A 21,361-nucleotide genomic window follows, 5' to 3' on the forward strand; every position below is an offset into this window, starting at 1 on the left:
AATTAATATTGTGATTTTACGCATAATAATGTGATTGCTCCGTATTTTTTTTTCTTTCGATTGTTGTAATTTTTATACAATTTGACAACGCATGTAGGCATATTTTCTTATTTTTCTGGAGATGTTTTCGCCACGGGCACCTCGATCCGACTGACGGGAGATTAGTGGATGAGGTCATAGACAAAGCTATCAATGTGGATGATGGAATCACAGATTTTTCTTCGGAGTTATCCGTCCATAGAATTATAGGTTCATGGTTTCAACCTGACATAACCACTTCTCGCACTAGTGCGTAAAAAAACACCACCAGGAGGGCGATTTTTGAATTTCGCATACGGGATTTTGTCACTAAATTCACTAAAATACCGGTTGAAAACGGTGACTTGCTTATTATTTTCAGTGACAATTTTCTGAATTCGAACGCGTGAGACTCAAAAATCGGCCCGCTGTACTGAAAACTCACATATGTATTTAAACAATTAGACAGGGTACATGAAACTTCTTAATAAGTTTCAGGGTTGAAAGGAAACGAAATTGTTATATTGTATTGTAGGTTGCTAGCTCATCGCCCACATCACAATGTGGGTGGTGAAAGTTTCAACCCGACACTCCACGGGGATTATGTAGAAGAAAGACTTGCTATACATTATCTTGTCTTTGTCTTTAGAGTCCCAGGAATCTGATGCTTTCGTCATACGATCGAAATTTAAAACTACACGTTTTACTCATATGAAACTTTTTATGAACTTTCAAGTTAGGTACATACCCATGTCTGCATGGCACTAGCTTTTGTTGCTTTTTGTTATTTAAAAACAAAATATAACAAGTAAAAGTTATTGATAAGATAAACATGTACCAGCTCTTATCGCCAGAATTAAAACATAAGACATAAATATTATGTTACTAAAAATACATGTCAAAAGCGTTTTAAACATATAAAAACAAACACAAGTGATTTTTGTGATATGATACAAAATGACAGTGAGGTACTTAACCTATTTCACTTTAACAAAATTATTAAAAAAAAACTGTCAAGGTATCTGCAAAATTAGCGATGTAATTACTCGTGATATTACGTATTATACTTGTGACATTAAGTGTTTTTACAGGCTACAAGTAAGTATACCTACATAATGTTCCCCAATTCCATTTTGGTGGCAGGTCTTGTTGAAAAACATATTTTTTACAGATTTTTGACTTATGAACCTCCTTTTTTCTATACTATCCATTTCTTCACGGAAGTGATCCGAAACCATGATATATTTATATTCATAACCACCCCTGTAGAAACCCTCTCAACTTTGCAATGCAACCCTTAGTACATAGGTCAAGATGAAACTTCAAGTATTCTTACCTAATACTTAGGAGATTCCTTAGCAACTGTAAGGAAATAAGTATACTTCAGGCTGTGCCAAATTTAATCGTCTATAAATTTGTTATTAGTATCTAAATATTATAAGATTAATAATAAATTTAGCTGCGTAAGTAATAGCTTTATTAAGTTAAACAACTTGAAAAAAGTTAATAGCAAAAATCTATCTTAGCCAAAATATAAAATTCAAGGGGCCAAAATATAATAACCTAACCACAAAATTAAAATTTTGTGAAACCCGGGACATAGTGGACCGATTTCCATCAAACATGGCTAAGAGCACTCCCGACTAATTCGGCTTTCAAAAAAACTATATCTAAATCGGTCCATTCGTTCGGAAGCTATGATGCCACAGACAGACAGACAGACACATACACACACAGACAGACAGACACGTGAAACTTATAACACCCCGTCGTTTTTGCGTCGGATGTTAAAAAACTTATTCATGTTTTCTGTCTGATCTTTTTATATGGTGATATGATTATCTGGATAACATCAGGCAAAGGATCCAGGATATTTAAGTAATGGCATCTGTCAGCCGGTATCGGTTCAGTAAAAGCCGCAAATCGTAATGGCATTCCATTGCCTAGTATCGATGAGCAAAATGGAATTTAGGTGGTTTACAAACTATTAGTGAGACCGATGTGATCAATTGATTTATTGCCTTTTAGTTTTGAACCAGTATTTGTTTAGGTACTTTATAAAATTATTCATATTTAAACGCAACTATGGTGAATACCGTTTAACTATCGTAGGTTGCTGTTTTACGGACTCACTCATCAAGTCAACCCTCATGGTAACTTATAAAAAATATGTTTCTTTTGCTCGTCTTCTTATTATAAATGACTAAAATGACAGCTGAAACCAAGAAGATACCTGCGGGGATACAACTTCCGCATCTACACGTCCGCATCATCCCATCAATTCTCGTCCATTGAAGGCCGCTCTAACGATTTATCCACCAGGAACTCAAAACTTCGGGGATAGAAATGTTTCCCATCCCCTTCCTTCCCTTGATATCACTATTCTCAAGGTTCTACAATGTCAAGCGAGCACTATTGACCAACAGGACACGCGATTGCGGCACAACTTCCGCGTACACACATACGCGTCTCCAACATTCTGCGATCATTGCGGGTCGCTCTCCTACAGACGGATTCATCGAAGGCTCAGATCTTAGGATCTATAAAAAATGTTTCCCCTTCCCCTTAATTTCTTTTATATCTAAAGCTCCTACAATTTCACCATTGACCAACAGGACACGCGTACGCGGCACAACTTCCGCGTCCACACATACGCGTCACCAACATTCTGCGACCATTGCGGGTCGCTTCTCTACGGACTGATTCATCAGGGGCTCAAGTGCCAAGGTACCCGCGGCGCTTCGCTTGGACTAACGCTTTGTGTGCTCGCTCTTTTCAGATCTGCTTGGTGGTGGTGCTTTGCTAATGCTTTCTTTCTTTTAGGAGTTCTGGATGGGTTTAAGACGATTATGTAAATAAAGCAGTCTTTTTTCTTGGCCTTAAAAATAATATTCTTTGGACCGTTTTAAGGGCCATGTACCAAAAAGGAGAACATTTGAACAGTATTACCCTTTTACAAGATTTTTTTTACATAATGCGTCATGCAATGGTTCTCACTTCAACTATGTTGAAGAGTTTGGACATGAAATGTGTGACTTTAGCAGTAAATTGTCGTCTTAAATCGATTCACAGCTATTTCACCCATTTTCTGCTAACTTTACTCACCTATTTTTCGTTGTCAAGGCCGCCTACGCCCCCCACAAATGGAATACGTGGACATTCATTGCGCCGACGTTTTGTGACCATTGTGGTACTCTCCTCCATGGCCTGGCCACGCAGGGACTCAAGTGCGCAGGTACCATACTGACAACCACTGACAACCGTAGGAGAATGAATTCCTGGATGTCAGATAAAGATGCAACGGATAACGTCAACTTCTGAATTAATTTTGAATAAAAGCACACTTCAATTAAAACGGAAATAAATTAATTGCATATATGGATTGAAAAGTGACCAAGGCCTCCCGTGCCTGAGGTTGGAATCGCACTAGCATACTCGAAAATGGGTGAACCGTTCACTCGGGTGACAGTGGCACAGGTCCAATTTTTTTTCATATATGCAATCCTTGAGGACTTATGATGCTCTTTGGCATCAAAGTGCATATTCTGTGAAAGTATGCGTATTAAATTCTTTCACGAACATTTTTGGATATGATTGGCTTTATAAAAATGTTTTTTTGTGGAAAGCGTCTATAATATTGATGTTTTAAAATATTTGGCCGGAGCAATAAGACTTTCCGTCAAATACCTTTTACGAGATGAATTTTCAGATGTTGACGATTGACAAGCTTTTATCATAAATAAAGATTGGTAAATTACTTTTTTCATTCAAAATATTGCTCGCAGATAAAATAAGGGAAAAGTAAAGCGATATAAAAGCTTGTATAGTAATTGGATGAACACATAGATGCGTGGCCCCTTAGCAATGAATGAACACAATAACATGCCATACAATTAAAATATATGTACATATGTATTATACAATACCTACATGATTTTGACACGTTTTAAATCATATTCTTGTTACTCGATAAAAAATTAAATTAATAATGTTCTTAAATGAAAAGAAACTTAATTTATAAGTAGCGATTTCAACAAGCAATTATAAATTAAACCACTTCGAAAATTCGCCAGAGACTTGAATACAAAAGTCGGAATGCGTAACTTTTTCATATTCTTACTTCCCATTTGTAATGATATAATAAATCGTAATTTCTGAGCCAGCGCCACTGGACCTTGTGGGAGTTCTCGATTCGTCTTCATAATTGTATCTTTACTTAGGAATGAGGAATCCTCTGCAACCCCCGCAATGCTATGATGAAAGACATCCCCAGAGACTCCTTCATTGTAAAGATTGTCTTGCATAATATGTTTCGAATGACATTCTTTCAATATTTTATACCTTTCTCAAAATGCATCAGATAATTAACAATAGGTACACTCTTTTTTAGGGGCAGTCGTGTAAAAAACATGGACAGTATTTATTTTTTAACCCAATTTCTATTTAATAAATCGGATAACAAGATATAAAGTAAGTAACTGAGTTGACCGTGACGTCACTCAACTCGATTTCATATTAATTCCATACATATCGTTGAAATTCGTTTTGACTGTTCTTAAAAAGAAGCTGATTTGACTAGAAATAAAGTAGCCTATTTCTATATACCCGGATGTAAATCAATGTAGGAATAAAAATAGAAAACGTTGTGTTAATCAAAGAGAATTTTTATGCGGTTTCATTAAATATCAAAGCAAAGTCTAGTCTTGCTTCAGTTTTATAAAAGGTTTGTATATGAAAAATATTTTACCCATTTTGTAGGTAGAAATGTTATGAATATGTAGGTAATGTTGAAAATATTTTAAAGAGCTATACCAAAACCAGGCGTTAAGATCTATGACGACCTTTTAAAAATGAAAATATCAATATTGGTAGTTGTCAATATTTGAATGCAAAATAATAATTGCGAATGTAAACACGTGAATGATATACTTGTTTTTAATGTTTTATTTGCAATAGGGATGACGACTACATAAAAAAATGCATTCTGCTTAGTCCGTCAGATAGATCATTCAAAAATACGGAACACATATTTTTCGATTTATCTAATTAAATAATGAAAAAATACAAAGATGCATCAAATTTCCGGAGTGGGGGCTTGTGACGTCACTTTAAAGTAGAAATTGTACCTAGGCGTGACGTCACGCGAAACTTCAACGCACTGTAGCCACTGTATCGTCATTTTTCATTTACGAGAAAAAAGGTAAAATGTGTCCAAAATTTTTTGGTAACCTAACTGACGAACTACATAGATAGTTTAGGGTTCCGTAGTCAACTAGGAACCCTTATAGTTTCGCCATGTCTGTCTGTCCGTCCGTCCGTCCGTCCGTCCGTCCGTCCGTCCGTCCGTCCGTCCGTCCGTCCGTCTGTCCGTCCGCGGATAATCTCAGTAACCGTTAGCACTAGAAAGCTGAAATTTGGTACCAATATGTATATCAATCACGCCAACAAAGTGCAAAAATAAAAAATGGAAAAAAATGTTTTATTATGGTACCCCCCCTACATGTAAAGTGGGGGCTGATATTTTTTTTCATTCCAACCCCAACGTGTGATATATTGTTGGATAGGTATTCAAAAATGAATAAGTGTTTACTAAGATCGTTTTTTGATAATATTAATATTTTCGGAAATAATGGCTACTAAAGGAAAAAAAAAGTGCGTCCCCCCCCCCCCCTCTAACTTTTGAACCATATGTTTAAAAAATATGAAAAAAATCACAAAAGTAGAACTTTATAAAGACTTTCTAGGAAAATTGTTTTGAACTTGATAGGTTCAGTAGTTTTTGAGAAAAGTACGGAAAACTACGGAACCCTACACTGAGCGTGGCCCGACACGCTCTTGGCCGGTTTTTTTTTTTGTAGTCTCGCCTATTGAACATAAATACTATGTTATGGGCGAATCAAAGCAAACATCAAAATGTAAACCACATCATATAATTTCGTCTCTTTTATTTCGCGCAACGCAAAATTATTTGCTTATTTCAATTGGCTTTGGTGATTTCTCTTTCATCTGTCTCTATAAAAACACTAGCATGTACTTTAATTAATTAGTTGGTATGTTTTAATTAATGTTCTTGAGGTTACCTTACTTTCTTTTCTTATATTTTTTGACATCGGACCTTGACATCGTAAAGATATTATAATAACATTTGGTGTTTGTGGTGTTTGTTAATTGTGTTTATGTACAATGTATTAATTATATATTTGCACATTGTCTCTTTAAACAAAATGAAAATAAATTACAGCTATATAAGAAAGTAAGGATTTGGCCTATAATTGTGTTCTTTTTTTTAAACGATATAATTATTTTTTTATACACTTTATCTGTACCTACTGCATGTTATAATTATAGTAGTAGATGTATAGCGTGTGTAAAAAATGCTTGTTTGTGTTTAATAAAAGTATATGTAACTATAAGTGTGGCTTGACATTTTAACTAAAGATTCTTCAGTTTTAACCTTTTCATCACATGTGCATTTTATAATTTACCTTATCATATATCATATTTAATATCAAAACCAGCCCCGTATTAATTCAAAGAGTTTCCCAATTGGGAAACGAAAGGTTACAAAAACAGTTTTTATTTATTTATTTCTGCCTACTGCTGAGCTTACTGTAATCGGATTAAAGTCCCGAAGTTGCTAATGTAATTTTAATGTAAAATAAATCAGTTTATTTAAGCTATCCTTGCCGGGCTATCCTTCGGGGTATTCGAAACATGTACAATATTGTACGATGGTCCCGAATATATAAAAGTTTCTAATAAATATAGGGTGAAATGAAAAGGATCGCTCAAACTTTGCATAGTGACTTTTGAGGTCAAAATCAACAACGTTTACTATGGGACAAATGCAGAAATGGAGAAAAAAAAATTGGTTGTTCCATAGAAATGAGCGGCATCATGACAGTCGAAATGTATGAAACAGAAAAAAAAATTTTTTAGCGATTTCAGCATTGGTCCTGTAATAAAAGTTGTTTATTATGACCTCAAAAGTCACTATGCAAAGTTTGAACGGTCGTTTTTTCAGCGTGTATATTGGAATATTGACATTTTCAAATTAATATAGTGTACCTTGGCCGTCAAACGGTGATCCCTTGTGACAGTTTCTTTTTATACAGAGTGTAACAAAAATGGTGGTGATCCGTTTAAGGGCGTATTCAGTATCGTATTCTCATCAGGAAAAAGTAGGATAAAAATTTTTTTTCGCAAAAAATTTTTTTATCTTTGTATGGAGATTCGACCGATTCGCGCGGCCCGGCTCATACAAAAGTGAAAATATTTTTAGCGAAAAAAAAATTTTCTTCTACACCCTATATGAAGCTTCTGTCACCTAAAATGTTACAGTTTTAGAAAATAAGTAGGTATTAGAAATTAGGCACCCATAATACAAGGTGCTTATTGCTGGTCCTCGCGAGCACCTTGTATATTAAACATGTATGTAAAAATAGATATGCATAGAACCCCATCAGATAAAATGTTAGAAAACAATACTCGTCCAATTGAAAACGTTACAAACAAGAACTTTAAATAGAATTTCTCATTTTAATACCTAAATACCATTTTAATACATGTGTACCTCCTTTATGTAGGAGTATTTACTTAAATTCTTCAAAGCAACTTTTAATTTACTTCTGACAATGACATAGCAATAAAACTTTGCTTGCTACTTTCATATTAATCTCTTGAACAAACGTATGTTATCAAAATGATACAAGTATAACACAATACACGTTCAAACTTTGGGTAAAGTGTTTGCAAACATGATAACAAACAAATAATTATGATATATGTAATGTTATGTTATGATAACGCGCTACGTAAGTTGAAAAATAGTACATTACATCAGAGGCCGGGAAAATGAGGATTTCCGGCCAAGTGGGTATATACGAGGCCGGGAATCCGTTTTCACGCCGAGGCATGTATAGTGCTTTTCTCAAACATACAATGAAATAAAAAAAATGCTCTAAAGGACAATATTTTTAGAAAAAGTTACTTTGCAGGCCTAGGCCTAAAAAATAATATGAAATCCCTTTACAGTCCTCTCGAATTGTTGCGCCCAAAAAGCGATACTTCCCAGCCCATTTTAAGGAACGTAAAGGCAATATTTCATTGCATGTTTGAGAAAAGTTAATATTGTACCCAAAATATACTCGGTGAAATAAAAGGGGAGGGTTGTAACTCCATACATCAGTAAATGAAAGTTATTTGTAGTGCCATCTAGCGTCATTCACGCGTCAATCACGCGTCAACTAGCGTAAATTATCGGTACTGCTACTTGTCAATAGATGTCGCGACAAACAAAAAGTCTAATGCTCAACAATTTTTACCTAATATTACAATAGTATTAATCAGTATTTACTCTGTTTTCAATTCCTTCTGCTTGTAATATAAGTTGTAAACTGTTTTAATATTATATTTTTGGCAGACGCAACACTGTTGGCACCTAGTGTCGAGTAGTGGTACTGATAATTTAAGCTATTTGACACGTGATTGACGCGTGAATGACGCTAGATGTCACTACAAATATTTCACTATAAAGTAACGGAAGAGTTGTAACTCCATACATCAGTAAATGCAAGTTATTTACTGATGTATTGAGTTACAACTCTTCCCTTATGTATTCCTCTATGTAAGAATACAATAGAAATTATTTATTCCGGCAAGACATCAACACAAATAACACACAGGGTAAAAAGTTGGACAAAGTAAAAACAACAAGTAAAAAGTAGCACTGTAGTATTAGCTTATTTTTTTAATTTATTCATCCATACGTAACACAAAATATTAATCCATTATGTTTAACCCTTATTTTACAAAAAGCATGCTTAAATTCTTCACCACTTATTATCTAAATCAGTGTTTCACTTTGATCTTTAATTAAGTTGGCAACTTTCACTAACGCATTTAAGAGTTTAAGTAAGTATCTTATTTTATTTAAGAGATTTTTCTCGGAAAAAGTTTTGTTAATTTAATAAACATTTAAGACTAAGAGAGTTGGATACAGTTCGTTTAATGAGTTTGAGTCTGAAAAACAAGAAAGTAAATTAAAAGGGCATTTAGTAGAATTTTTACGTTACATTAGCAGGTAAGGTTCGCCTTTGAAAGTTTTTTGATATTATCAAGAATTCAAGACCTAAAGCTTTTAGTTCAAAAATGTATATACTTTGTAATGACCCAATCCATGAAGACTTGGCATATCTTCTCAAATAAATTAACAAGTAAAAAAATAAATTAGAAATCTGATAGTAATCTGAAGCTGTCGGGAGAATGAAAAAGTATCCATACCATTACTTTTTGTACCTCAATTAACTTAATTTGAAATGAACTTATATAATAATTCAAGGAAAGGTAAGTGGAAATATAGTTCAAGACCTGTATCCACAGTATCAACACTGTCCATAGTTCCAAATAAGATTACATAATTTAATCTGATAGTAGAAGTATAGCGTGAAATGATTTATGTCCTTACAAATTCAAACAAATAGCTTTGTCAAAATCTTTTAACTATAAAACTTAGGATACAAAAGCGTATATTGCAATTAATAGATGATTTTATACAATGTAGCATGCGACATGAACGTGCACAAGCGGTGCGAAGAGTCGGTGCCGAACCTCTGCGGCTGCGACCACACAGAGCGACGCGGACGCATACAGCTCACCGTCACTGCCACGGGCAACAAGCTCACTGTCGAAGGTAAGACTGTATACTATAATGTAGCATGCGACATAACACTAGTGGTGCAGTCGGCAACCTCTGCGGCTGCGACCATACAGAGCGACGCGGGCGCATACAGCTCACCGTCACTGCCACGGGCAACAAGCTCACTGTCGAAGGTAAGACTGTATACTATAATGTAGCATGCGACATGACACTAGATGTGCAGTCGGTAACCTCTGCGGCTGCGACCACACAGAGCGACGCGGGCGCATACAGCTCACAGTCACTGCCACGGGCAACAAGCTCACTGTCGAAGGTAAGGATTCTACCCCACTATATCCTTTCATCTGTGGTATATGAGTTACCTTGAAGTAGAAAAAAATAAGTTAAGAATTGCGCAATGACATACACCCGAATCACCCGATTCGAGTCTCCCATATCTAAATTATTTAAATTACAACATCTGAAAACACCCTTTGGCGCAAGTGAAACTTGTTCTGAATTAATGGATAAGAGACAAGGATGCTTATTATTTCATGGGGTAAGAATGCTGATATTACTAACTGTGATCTACCCAATCTGACCTTTGAAAATTAAGATCTCAAACCCACTTTTGTGTTATACTGTCTTAGCACTAATATGCCATCTTCCCATTTCTTTCTTTATTGTTCTCTTAAAAACTGGTTTTCTCTATGATATTTCGCATATGTATTTCAAAGACACTTGTACAATTTCATCCTAGAAGCTACATGTCACTAATAGAAGACTCATTTCGCAGTAAAGCAAGGCCGCAACCTGATCCCGATGGACCCGAACGGTCTTTCCGACCCCTACGTGAAGATGAAGCTGATCCCCGACTCCGACAACGTCAAGAAAAAAACCAAGACCATCCGGAGCACTCTCAACCCTGTTTGGAACGAGACCCTTACCTTCGATCTGAAACCTGAGGATAAGGATCGCAGGCTTCTTATTGAGGTAAGGACAGCTTTTTTTAAATTATAAATGCGCTTACTCTTAGCCACAGACTAGCCAAAGGCAAAGACATGGCCTACGATGGAGTGAGGTCGCTCAGAAGATGCCTGTTCACTCTTGATTTGAAGGTTGCCGGGTTATATGAGTTTTCTAAATGGGTTATATGAGCTCGGAAATATAGCCGCCGGCAGGAATTCCACTCCTTGGCCACAGTATAATAAAGAGTACTATCGTACCGTATGGCCACTCCCGCTCCCCGCTGAAAGTGCCGCCCGCCCCCTTTCGTTACCGCCTGTCAAAAACGCGAACAGTCGACCTGTCATATATCACTCATACAAGCATAGTACGTGTTCACCTACACGAGCTAAGACTGTGCTAGGAACGCGCCTCTTTCATATATTTGATCGCCAGTGTCCGAGGTGTGCCTTGGCAGTGCGCATAAGAAAAGAAGAAATAAAGCGCTTCGTGCGAATTCGCGGAATATCTACCAAGTAGGGATGGAAACCGGCCGTGCGTCTAAGAGTCGGATGGTAGAATGGGGACGGTGGAATAAGCTCGTGTAGCTCTTGAGCACACTCCCCGAAGTACAATTTGTAAAACACCGATTTTGTTGTTGTTTGGATTTCTAGCGAATTAAAGGAAACACCAAGACTATCCGGAACACACACACAGATATACAGACACGTCATAGCCTTAAAACTAGTTCAAACAATTACACTAAATTCGTCCATTTTAAATGAATTAAAACAAATTTAGGACATTATACATTAGATTCACAGAACTAAATTATTTATAAATAAACTTGGGAAAAGTGTAGGTAGTAGTTACTACAAAAACCAGTCATTAAGCAGATTTCCTTTAGAGCTATAAAACTACCCTCTTTCTCTGACAGTTTGGGCCAAAAGTGCGAGATTTCGAGAGACAGTGCTTACGGGGCATAGTTTAGAAACCCCCTTAAAATCTTCTATAGCCTTTTAGTACGTTGCTTCTGGAAAGTTATGTATGAAAATGATGGCATAATTAATGGAAGATTTTTTTTGATTGGGATATGTACATTATAGGCCGAAGTTATTTTCCATCAACCCTCCTCATCCCTCCCCCCTCTGCGTCACCCCTCTTCCCCCCCTTAAATAGCCGAAAATGCGGTTTTTCGCGATTTCTGATAAAACCGTTGAAGATACAGAAAAAGCGTGTAGGAACAAAGTAATTCTTAATAAATTTACTACAAATCATTCATTGACACTTTGGTTCTAGCACTTATAGTTTTCGCGTGATCAATCACGAAAGTTGGTCCTGTGCTGCAATTTTCTTTAGTGAATGTTAAGTTTTCTCCCAAATTGCTTACGAAATCTGTTTGATATTACTAAAATATTATAAACTGAAAATGAATTTCAGGGGGAAAAATCACTACCACCATGGGTGGGACTTGAACTCACGGCTTCTGGATTGATACTCCAGGGCTCTACCAACAGCTACCAAAAGCTCATCCCCAGTCATCGATATACTATATGGATCAATGGTACTCCTAGCGACTACTACCGTGAAAATATTACGTCTTAAATAGTAACTGGAATTCCAAGACATGGAAATTCCACCCATGGTAGTGATTTTTCCCCTTTAATTTTATTTTAGTCATGAGTTACAATATTTTAGTCATATCAAACAAATTTCGACGATTTCGTAAGCATTTTGGGCGAAAACTTAACATTCAATAAAGAAAATTGCAGCAAAGGACCAACTTTCGTGACGGATCACGCGAAAACTATAAGTGCTAGAACCAAAGTGTCAATGAAGGATTTGTAGTAAATTTATTAAGGATTACTTCGTTCCTAAGCGCTTTTTCTGTATCTTCAACAGTTTTGTCAGAAATCGAGAAAAACCGCATTTTCGGCACTTTAAGGGAGGGTAGAGAGGTGACGCAGAGGGGGAGGAGTGGGGAGGGTTGATGAAAAATAATTTCGGTCTATAACGTACATATTTCAATTTAAAAAACCTTCCATTAATTATGCCGTAATTAGCTAATTTCCCCGTACTATTTGGTCTACCACGGACAAAACCTGTTCATTCAAATATGTACCTAAATCAGAACAAAGACATCCTCTTATTGACCCAATATAAGCTTCATTACACTTTCATATACACTTTCATATTATTAAATCTGAATTAGCCTCTTACGATTTTTCGAATTACAGGCATGGGATTGGGACCGCACATCTCGCAACGATTTCATGGGCTCCCTATCCTTCGGGATCTCAGAGCTGATGAAAGCGCCCGCCGACGGCTGGTTTAAGTTCCTCACTCAAGAAGAAGGCGAGTTCTACAACGTGCCAGTACCCGAGGAAGGGGCTGACCTGGCTCAGCTGAAGACTCAGATGAGAGCGACCACTGTGGGGGCTAGACGGGCCCCCCCACCGCCAGATAGGGAGGTCCCACATAACATGGCGGCCTCCGATGTTATCCGAGCATCCGATTTTAACTTCATCATGGTGCTTGGCAAAGGATCGTTCGGAAAGGTAAATTACTTATACTACATGAAGTTAATTCTGCTCTAAGTAAATATAATTAATAGCGACAACGACGCGGATGGATTAAAACCAGCTAATTGTCAGTTTGTCCCATAGCAACCAGTGATTCAGCACTGTAATCTTAATTATCTTTTTCGCCATATAAGTTCTTGTTTTTTGTCCATTGTTGCATGGACGAATTCACAGAGTCTATTAAGACTTGATCAACGTGCAAATTTTATAACAGTAACTTGTTTTCCAGGTAATGTTAGCCGAGCGCCGCGGCACAGACGAGCTTTACGCCATCAAGATCCTAAAGAAAGACATTATCATTCAAGACGACGATGTCGAGTGTACGATGGTGGAAAAGAGGGTCCTCGCTCTTAGCAGCAAGCCACCTTTCCTTGTGCAGCTGCATTCCTGCTTCCAAACTATGGTGAGTACCCAGATCCTAGTGATGTAGTGAAAACTATCAGGTGAGGTTTGTTCTTTGCCTACCAGCTCAGGTTAAAAGTTTTACCTGATATTATGTCTACTATACTTACGAATTCCGGCAGGATCGCCATGTAAAGCCACCATTAGGTTTGGAGCAGTCATCAATACATACGGAGTTTTAGACAATGACGCTCAGAAGCTTGCCGCCCTTATTCCTGAAACTCCTTATCTGCTTTCAAACCGTAATGGGTGTTAGATTTTATTTAATAATGTTTTATGGTCCTGTATGTAAAGTAGCAGTGTCTTTGGTGGGTTGGTGGTTGTTGGTGAAGGAAAACATCATGAGGAAACCGGACTAATTCCCTATAAGGCCTAGTTACCCTTCGGGTTGGAAGGTCAGATGGTAGTCGCTCTCGCAAAACTTGTGCCTACGCCAAATCTTATGATTAGTTGTCAAAGCGGACCCCAGGCTCCCATGGCAAATACCGGGCCTTGCGTTAGCAAGGAAGATGATGTATGGTAGCAGTGTCACCCATGTACAGTCAGCTGCAGAGAAAAGTAACTCCCCTGCATACAAATTTGTATGCAAGGGGGTCTACTTTTCTCTGCAGCTGACTGTACCTACATACTTACAGTCACCGTCAGATGTATCGAGGAATAATTATAAACATGTCTTTATAGTTGTTTGCCTCGATATATTTAATAAGCGCTGAATGCACGCATTTTCTCTGTAAGAATACGTTACCATTGACATTGAAGAGCCGGAATTCATTTAACCGTAATATAACGTCTTAAAAATAGACAAAGATTATAACTTTAATTTCCCGTATTCGAGCGTAAGATTGACAATTGACATTAAAGTCATTTAATACTTACACAGTCCATTAGGTACTCATTGAAAAGAATGACAGCTAAAGTACGAAGGATTGATTATGGCAAGTCGTTCGAGTCGAGCGATCATTTGTCCTAATTCAATTTAGCTGTCAACTCCTCGTGATATCCTTCACAAAGGATCTGAAGGCTGTACCTATTCAAGGCATGAATACTAAGTCCTTTTAGACAGTTACTTGTCCGAGTCGGGGGTCAGAGGCCGATTGTGTGCTACCAAAGAGGATCGAGTATTATAGAGAGTTACTGTCGAAGTAAAATGTGTAATCACAGTGCATAGACTGCCATCTCTTGACACAGGCTTAAAACTTTTGAACCTCAGTTTTGTCAATTTGGCCCATATTCTTAACTTGATATGTGTTAAAATGTCAAACATTAGTATTAGCGCCATCTAGCCGAGCGTACCCCAAAGGTGTAACACCATCTAGGCCACCGAACCTTTTTCTGTATGGTACTGAGGTACGTTTTTTCTTAGACTTTATCTGTCTGTACCATAGAGGAAATAAGTAAGGGAAGAGTTGTAACTCCATACATCAGTAAATGCGAGTTATTTGTAGTGACATCTATCGTCATTCACTCGTCAATCACGCGCCAACTAGCGTAAATTATCAGTACTGCTACTTGTCAATAGACGTCACGACGAACAAAAAGTCTATTGCTCAACAATTTTTAGCTAATATTACAATAGTATTAATCAGTACTTTGCTTTCAATTACTTCAGCTTATAATATAAGGTGTAAACTGATTTAATATTACATTTTTGGCAAACGCAACACTGTCGGCACCTAGTGTCGAGTAGCAGTACTGATAATTTACGCTAGTTGGCGCGTGATTAACGAGTGAATGACGATAGATGTCACTACAAATAACTCGCATTTACTGATGTATGGAGTTACAACTCTTCCCTTACTTATTCCTCTATGGTCTGTACGGAGTTACATAATGTCTTTGGTGCTACTAATTTAATATGGCGTTTATCTTATTTTTATACGATTTTCAGCGTAAGCTGTTAAGGTTCATTTAAATAATAATAATAATTATTATTATTATCACTGACAGGACTATTGTAGCCAATAAGCCTGACATTGTAATAATAGATCGACTGCAACGCCGGGCAGTGCTCGTTGACATCACCATCCCCCATGATGAGAATCTCGTGAAAGCCGAGAAGGACAAGTCCAGTAAGTACCTAGACTTGGCTCACGAGATAACCGCCATGTGGGATGTTGATTCAACGATCATTGTTCCGATAGTCGTTTCAGCGAACGGTCTCATAGCGAAGAGTCTCGACCAACATCTTAAGAGACTCTCGCTAGGTGGCTGGATCAAGGGCCAGATGCAGAAGGCGGTGATCTTGGACACGGCGCGGATAGTCCGACGGTTCCTCTCTCTGCAGCCCTAACCACCGGCAGCTTGGGCCCTGCCCCGCTGCTGGCGGCACCCTAGGTTAGGTTTTTTATAATGTGTTTATATGTTTTTTATATTGTTTTGTATGTGTTTTTGTATTTTACTTTTATATTCATATTATAAAAAGCTTAGCCTAAGAAGCAAAATAAATAAAGGAAATAATAATAATAATAATCATTTATTTCAGACCAGGTCCATATACATTTAAAATATACAAAAAATTCACAAAATTTACAAAACAAAACATGTGTTAGTAATTAGTAATAAATAATTATAGCAGCTATGGTTAGTAGATATAAAACAGGACAGGACATAACATAAAAGACACATTTATGTACAGTATATAGGCTTGCCTGTCAGTACATGAATCATATGGCAATGATTGATGTACTAACAGTCAAACCTTGACGCAAATACCCTCAGGAGGCCGCTAGAGCTGTCCCGCACCCTACGCGCCAGGGATGTGCACCGCTTCCGCATCGTGGTGTAGAAACAGTCTACTCTAGCATTGGCAAACATACCTGATGCACTGCAGTAGCGGGGCAGTCCCATCAGCATCCTGAAGGCATTGTTGTACTGTACACGGAGGGCGTTGTACTGTTTCTGGGTATAGGAGATCCACAGGCTGCTCGTGTAGAAAGTTGTACAGAAGGCTCTAAAGAGAGTTAACTTAACTTCAGCGGAGCAACGAGCAAACCTGCGGGCCACCATGTTTGCCCTAACAGACAACGCCCTTCGCTCTCGCCCAATATCAGCATCGTCCTTCAAGTCAGAGGCAACCACATGGCCAAGGTATTTAAAAGATTCTACCCTATTCAATGGAGTACCATACAAACGTATAGGAGGAACAGGTGGCAGGTCTTTACCTCTGACCTGAAAGACCATGCATTCGCTTTTTTTAACATTGTAGACGAGGCCGTGACTACGAGCAAATTGCTCACAGATGCCAAGCAACCGCCTCAGGCCACACGGAGAGGCACTCAACAGCACCATGTCGTCAGCGTAGCTTAAGTTGTTGAAACATACGTCGTCTATATGGCAGCCGACATGAGTGCTGCTGAGCTCCTCTCAACAACTTTCTTTCCTTAGCAATCACCGTTGCTAAAGAAATTGGCCTGTAATTGGTCTTATCGCTAATATCGCCACCTTTATTTTTAACTATTGGCACAACTACAGTTTTCATGAGTGCATCCGGCAAGTAAGAATGGCTGATGCAGAGATTAAATAATAAGGCCAGTATTCTAGGAAGGTGTGAGCCAGCATGTCTAAGGTGTTCTATGCTAAGACCGTCGTGTCCAGGAGATTGTCCTCGAGCCATTGAGTTAATTACTGCATGAACGTCGCTGGCATCAAATTTAGCTTTAACTTCCTGTCCACGCGGCCATTCATCACCTTTTGTCGGCGATGCCACCAAAGGCGATGTTACGGTGAAATGAGACTTAAATATACTAGCAATACTGATATGATCGCTAACGCCATTTATACTTGCCGGAAGACTCGGCTTGCCATTTAGCCTCTTAGTTGATTTCCAAAAGCTACGAAAATCTTTATTTCTATGATGACTTGCCAATATGTCCATTTTAATTTGTTCGCTATGGTTTTGACACCACTTCAGGCGCTCTTTAAAAACATTACGACTATTTCGCATGTCATCATAGACATGTCCGGCTTTAGGTTTTCCATGCCATACCCATAACTTAAATTTATCTCTAGCCTCCAAGTGCACCGCGCGGACATGTTTGTTCCACCCAATCACTGTTGGTTTCTTTTTAAAGACACGTTTCAAAGTATAACTACTAGTGGCCGCGTCACTTAAGACCTTTATTATATTTACATACATTTCATCTATAAGGTTTTTATGCCTGTCATTATCACAACAACGGTCACAACAAATTTCAAAATTATTTGAGTAATCAATTTGGCTAAGCCTGTCATCACAAATTTTATTGTACATATCTACTTGTTCGGGTTTTCTTTCCCCCAAATAACCTTATTAGTGACAGATTTTAATTCGTAAAATAACTCTGAACCAATATTACCAACGTTACATTTAACACATAGAGGATAGTGGTTGACCATATTACATCATATATAAAGCTAACATTTAAAATTGTTTTTGTAGCAAATTCCGTTGTCAGAATGTGATCTAGCCAGCGCTTAGACCCATTAGCCTCACTGATAAAACTGTAGGTATTTGATCCTAATCCTAACTTATCTATGTCAGCACAGGTCCACTTTTGTTCAGAACAAAACATCATCATTTCATTATAAAATAATTCGTCCGGGTGAGCGTTAAAGTCTCCTAGTATGTACGCCGAACGGACATCCTCATTAATAATAGTAGCACTCACCAGACTAAGACAATCCGTAAATTCCACTAAATTCACCATTTTATCCGTAGGCATGTAAACACTGAACACAAGTATGGACTCACTAGGTAGGTTAATTTTTATGGCACTTACGCGCGCGTTATCACACTGTACGATAGAAACATTGGGGAACGCACTCTTATTCCACGCACTCTTATTAAAGCGCGCGCGAACTCGCATTCGTATATTCTATTATTACTATTATTAATTATGTATATTCATCATGGTCTGTTGAGATTACATACAATTCATCACAGCAATCAGATCCGACACTGCAACAACAACAGAGTTCTGGGGGGTTACCATGACGTGCTAAAGCCGTTCAGTTTAGGTTGAGAGAGAGGGACGGAGCTATGTAACTGATATAGCTGTGTCCCTTTCTCTCAACCTAAACTGAACGTCTTTAGTACGTCATGGTAACCCCCCTGTAAGAGTGTTTGTGTGATAGTTTGTGAGGCTACAATACATTGATTGTGGAACTCGCTTCAGACTCGCCCCGTGTACCTGAATAGGCTCTTAACACTTATGGTGGTCAGAAAATGCGACCTGGAGGGCTAAGATAGATGGCTGCCTGTGCCTATCATTTGTCACCATGTCTGTTACTGTCACTTTCTAACAAGTATTAAGTGCGAAAGTGACGCATGATATGACCACAGGGTACCATATCCGAATGGCACAAACGCTCACGAAACGCTCACGAAACGAAATACTCGCATATATCTATCTCTATCGCTCTTGCGTATTGGCGCGTCAGAGCCAGACTACCTTTCGCGGCGTTTCGTATCGAGGAAATACCACTTGGCTACGGTACCATCAGGAGTCGTTTCTTAGGCCTGATTTAGACGGTGTGCGAACTCGCATGCGATTTTAGTTACATTGCGGGCTGTTGAGGTACATACAATTTTGCACAGCCATCAAATACCGCAATGTAATGGTGAAAATGCCCTTAGGATGTAGCTCGCAAGACGCTTATTCTTGCCATATTTGGTGAAAATGACATACTCCGTGCATCGCTCGCTTAAGGCGCCGATGAAAGACTAGCGTTAGCCCAACCGTGTTGAGTTGTTAATACCATTATACGTCTAAAAACATGTAATAATTTTTTTTCAGTACAGGGTGGCTAGCCGAATGGCACAATCGCTCACGAAACGCTCACGAAACGAAGCGCTAGTAGATATCTATCTCTATCGCGCTTGCGTATTGGCGCGACAGAGCCAGCGGCGTATCGCTTTCGTTTGGCGTCGGAGAAATGCCATTCGGCTACGGGGCCTGATGGTATTTTTTTTTACGCACTAGTGCGAGAAGTGGTTCATTATATGTCAGGTCGAAACTTCGGATGGCAATCTGTACTGAAAAGCGTCGTACGATACTCGTGCGAAAAGGAAATGCGCACTTGTATCGTAATGTACTATTATTACACGTTTTTAGACGTATAATGGTCGTATAATGGTGATATTTAATGTATAGGTAGTGTTGTGTCTTGTTCGTTTTTCTTTTTGTTCTTCTATTTCACTATTACCTACTTTTAATTGTTTGCAAATTCTGTAATACTAATCGAGATAAATAGTTTATCTATGAGTTGTGTCAAAATGAGATAGAATCGGTATCAAATCGTTTGAAAGAGAACTGGCCTCCAAGTGACAGCGTTCTTGGGCTTAACGTTATTTTTTTGTGGAACATAATTTATGGATAAACTTTGGTAATTAGGCCGGAAACTTAGTTACAACTAATTACTGGCGGATTCTTTATTTTGTGTTTGTATTTCAAGGAAATGTAATGTATATTTTGTCAAAATGATGTTTATATAATTAAATACACTTAAGTAGAAATTTCTGATGATAAAATATGTATGCTGAGATAAACATTGTTTAAAAGCATACACAAGGTGTATACATTTTTATATTTTTTATACATTTTGTTGACTATCTTACTGCGAATCTCACTGGGACTGCCAAATACACACAGGATTATTTTTAACAACATTCAAATAGGTAACTATGAGGTAGGAAATATATAGAAAATAAGAATGAATTATAACTTTAAACATTAAAAACAGTCAAGTAACATTATAAATTATCATATTTATAATTATGTTCTAAACTTACTTAATTAGAGTTCTTAGGTATCTCTTTTGTTTTGGAATTAACAACGTCAAGCTTACACAAATTTTATATAACGTTTATTAATTTATTTTAATTAATAAAGTTTAGTAAATAGAGACCATTAAACTAAAAGCAATACTGCTCAAAACTTTCAAAGAGTTTACAATTCAGTGATCATTAAAATGTATCTAATCTTGAGTCCAGTACTGTCAACCAAATTGAATCCTATGCCACTTTAGAACCCTTTCATAATAAACGTCGAAATGACTTCTAAGATAGCAAATAAAGCATAGTGTCGTTAATACAGGGCTCTAGAGTGGCACACGATTCAAATGGCATGACCGTACATGCGCTGGTAGGTATATGCATGTATGCGCTTGCTAGAGATAGCAACTGACGAGTTTACCTACGAAAATCTATCTGGAAAGCGTCTCTTCGGTCAATTTCGGATTGCAGTTTCATTGATCATACATCAGTTGTCGTTGTAGGTGCATGATGAAGGGAAATGATGCGCTTGTAATTATTAAGCAATATGGCTTGGGGCATCTATCTACAAGAGTGTGGGTTCGAGTACTTGCGACAGGCGTTAAGAGGCTACAGGAGCGAAAATGCTAAAATGGAAAGGAGCCCCCCTTTCAATTTGGGAAATTTAGTTAAATGTGATATTGGCTAGATTTATCAAAAAAAAATGTCCCTACAGAACAGCTCAGTTAAAATATAGCGAAAAAATCTTTTAAAATCGAGGTTCCGCTCTCGACTACCTCCTTCAAAACTTAATTAATCGTAACGAAATTTGAGAATCTGAATATCAATGAAATAATCTGTGTCGGACCGTTTAGTTTTTTTGGCTAATTGTTACCAATTTTGAATACCACACCTTTTTTGCGCCATAATCAATAAAGCCGTTTTTGGAAATTTTTGATGGGCTCTAGCGTCTTTAAAAATAAGAATATAAAAAAAACGGTCCGACGCAGATAAAAATTATAATAATCTGTGTTGAAAAAATCATCG

At 37.7% G+C, this 21,361-nt stretch overlaps 1 protein-coding gene across 1 annotated transcript in view; it reads left to right on the top strand.

The window, feature by feature from the left end:
* LOC125230182 (protein kinase C, brain isozyme) overlaps nt 1-21,361 on the top strand; it is a 395,565-nt gene that overhangs the window by 356,237 nt on the left and 17,967 nt on the right. The window contains exons 4-8 of the mRNA XM_048135245.1: nt 2,634-2,745; nt 9,581-9,709; nt 10,452-10,648; nt 12,838-13,158; nt 13,412-13,585. Of these exons, the coding sequence (XP_047991202.1) occupies nt 2,634-2,745; nt 9,581-9,709; nt 10,452-10,648; nt 12,838-13,158; nt 13,412-13,585 (933 nt within the window). The remainder of the gene's footprint in view (nt 1-2,633; nt 2,746-9,580; nt 9,710-10,451; nt 10,649-12,837; nt 13,159-13,411; nt 13,586-21,361) is intronic.

The sequence above is a fragment of the Leguminivora glycinivorella genome, chromosome 10 (genome assembly GCF_023078275.1).
Source record: "Leguminivora glycinivorella isolate SPB_JAAS2020 chromosome 10, LegGlyc_1.1, whole genome shotgun sequence".
NCBI lineage: Eukaryota > Metazoa > Arthropoda > Insecta > Lepidoptera > Tortricidae > Leguminivora > Leguminivora glycinivorella.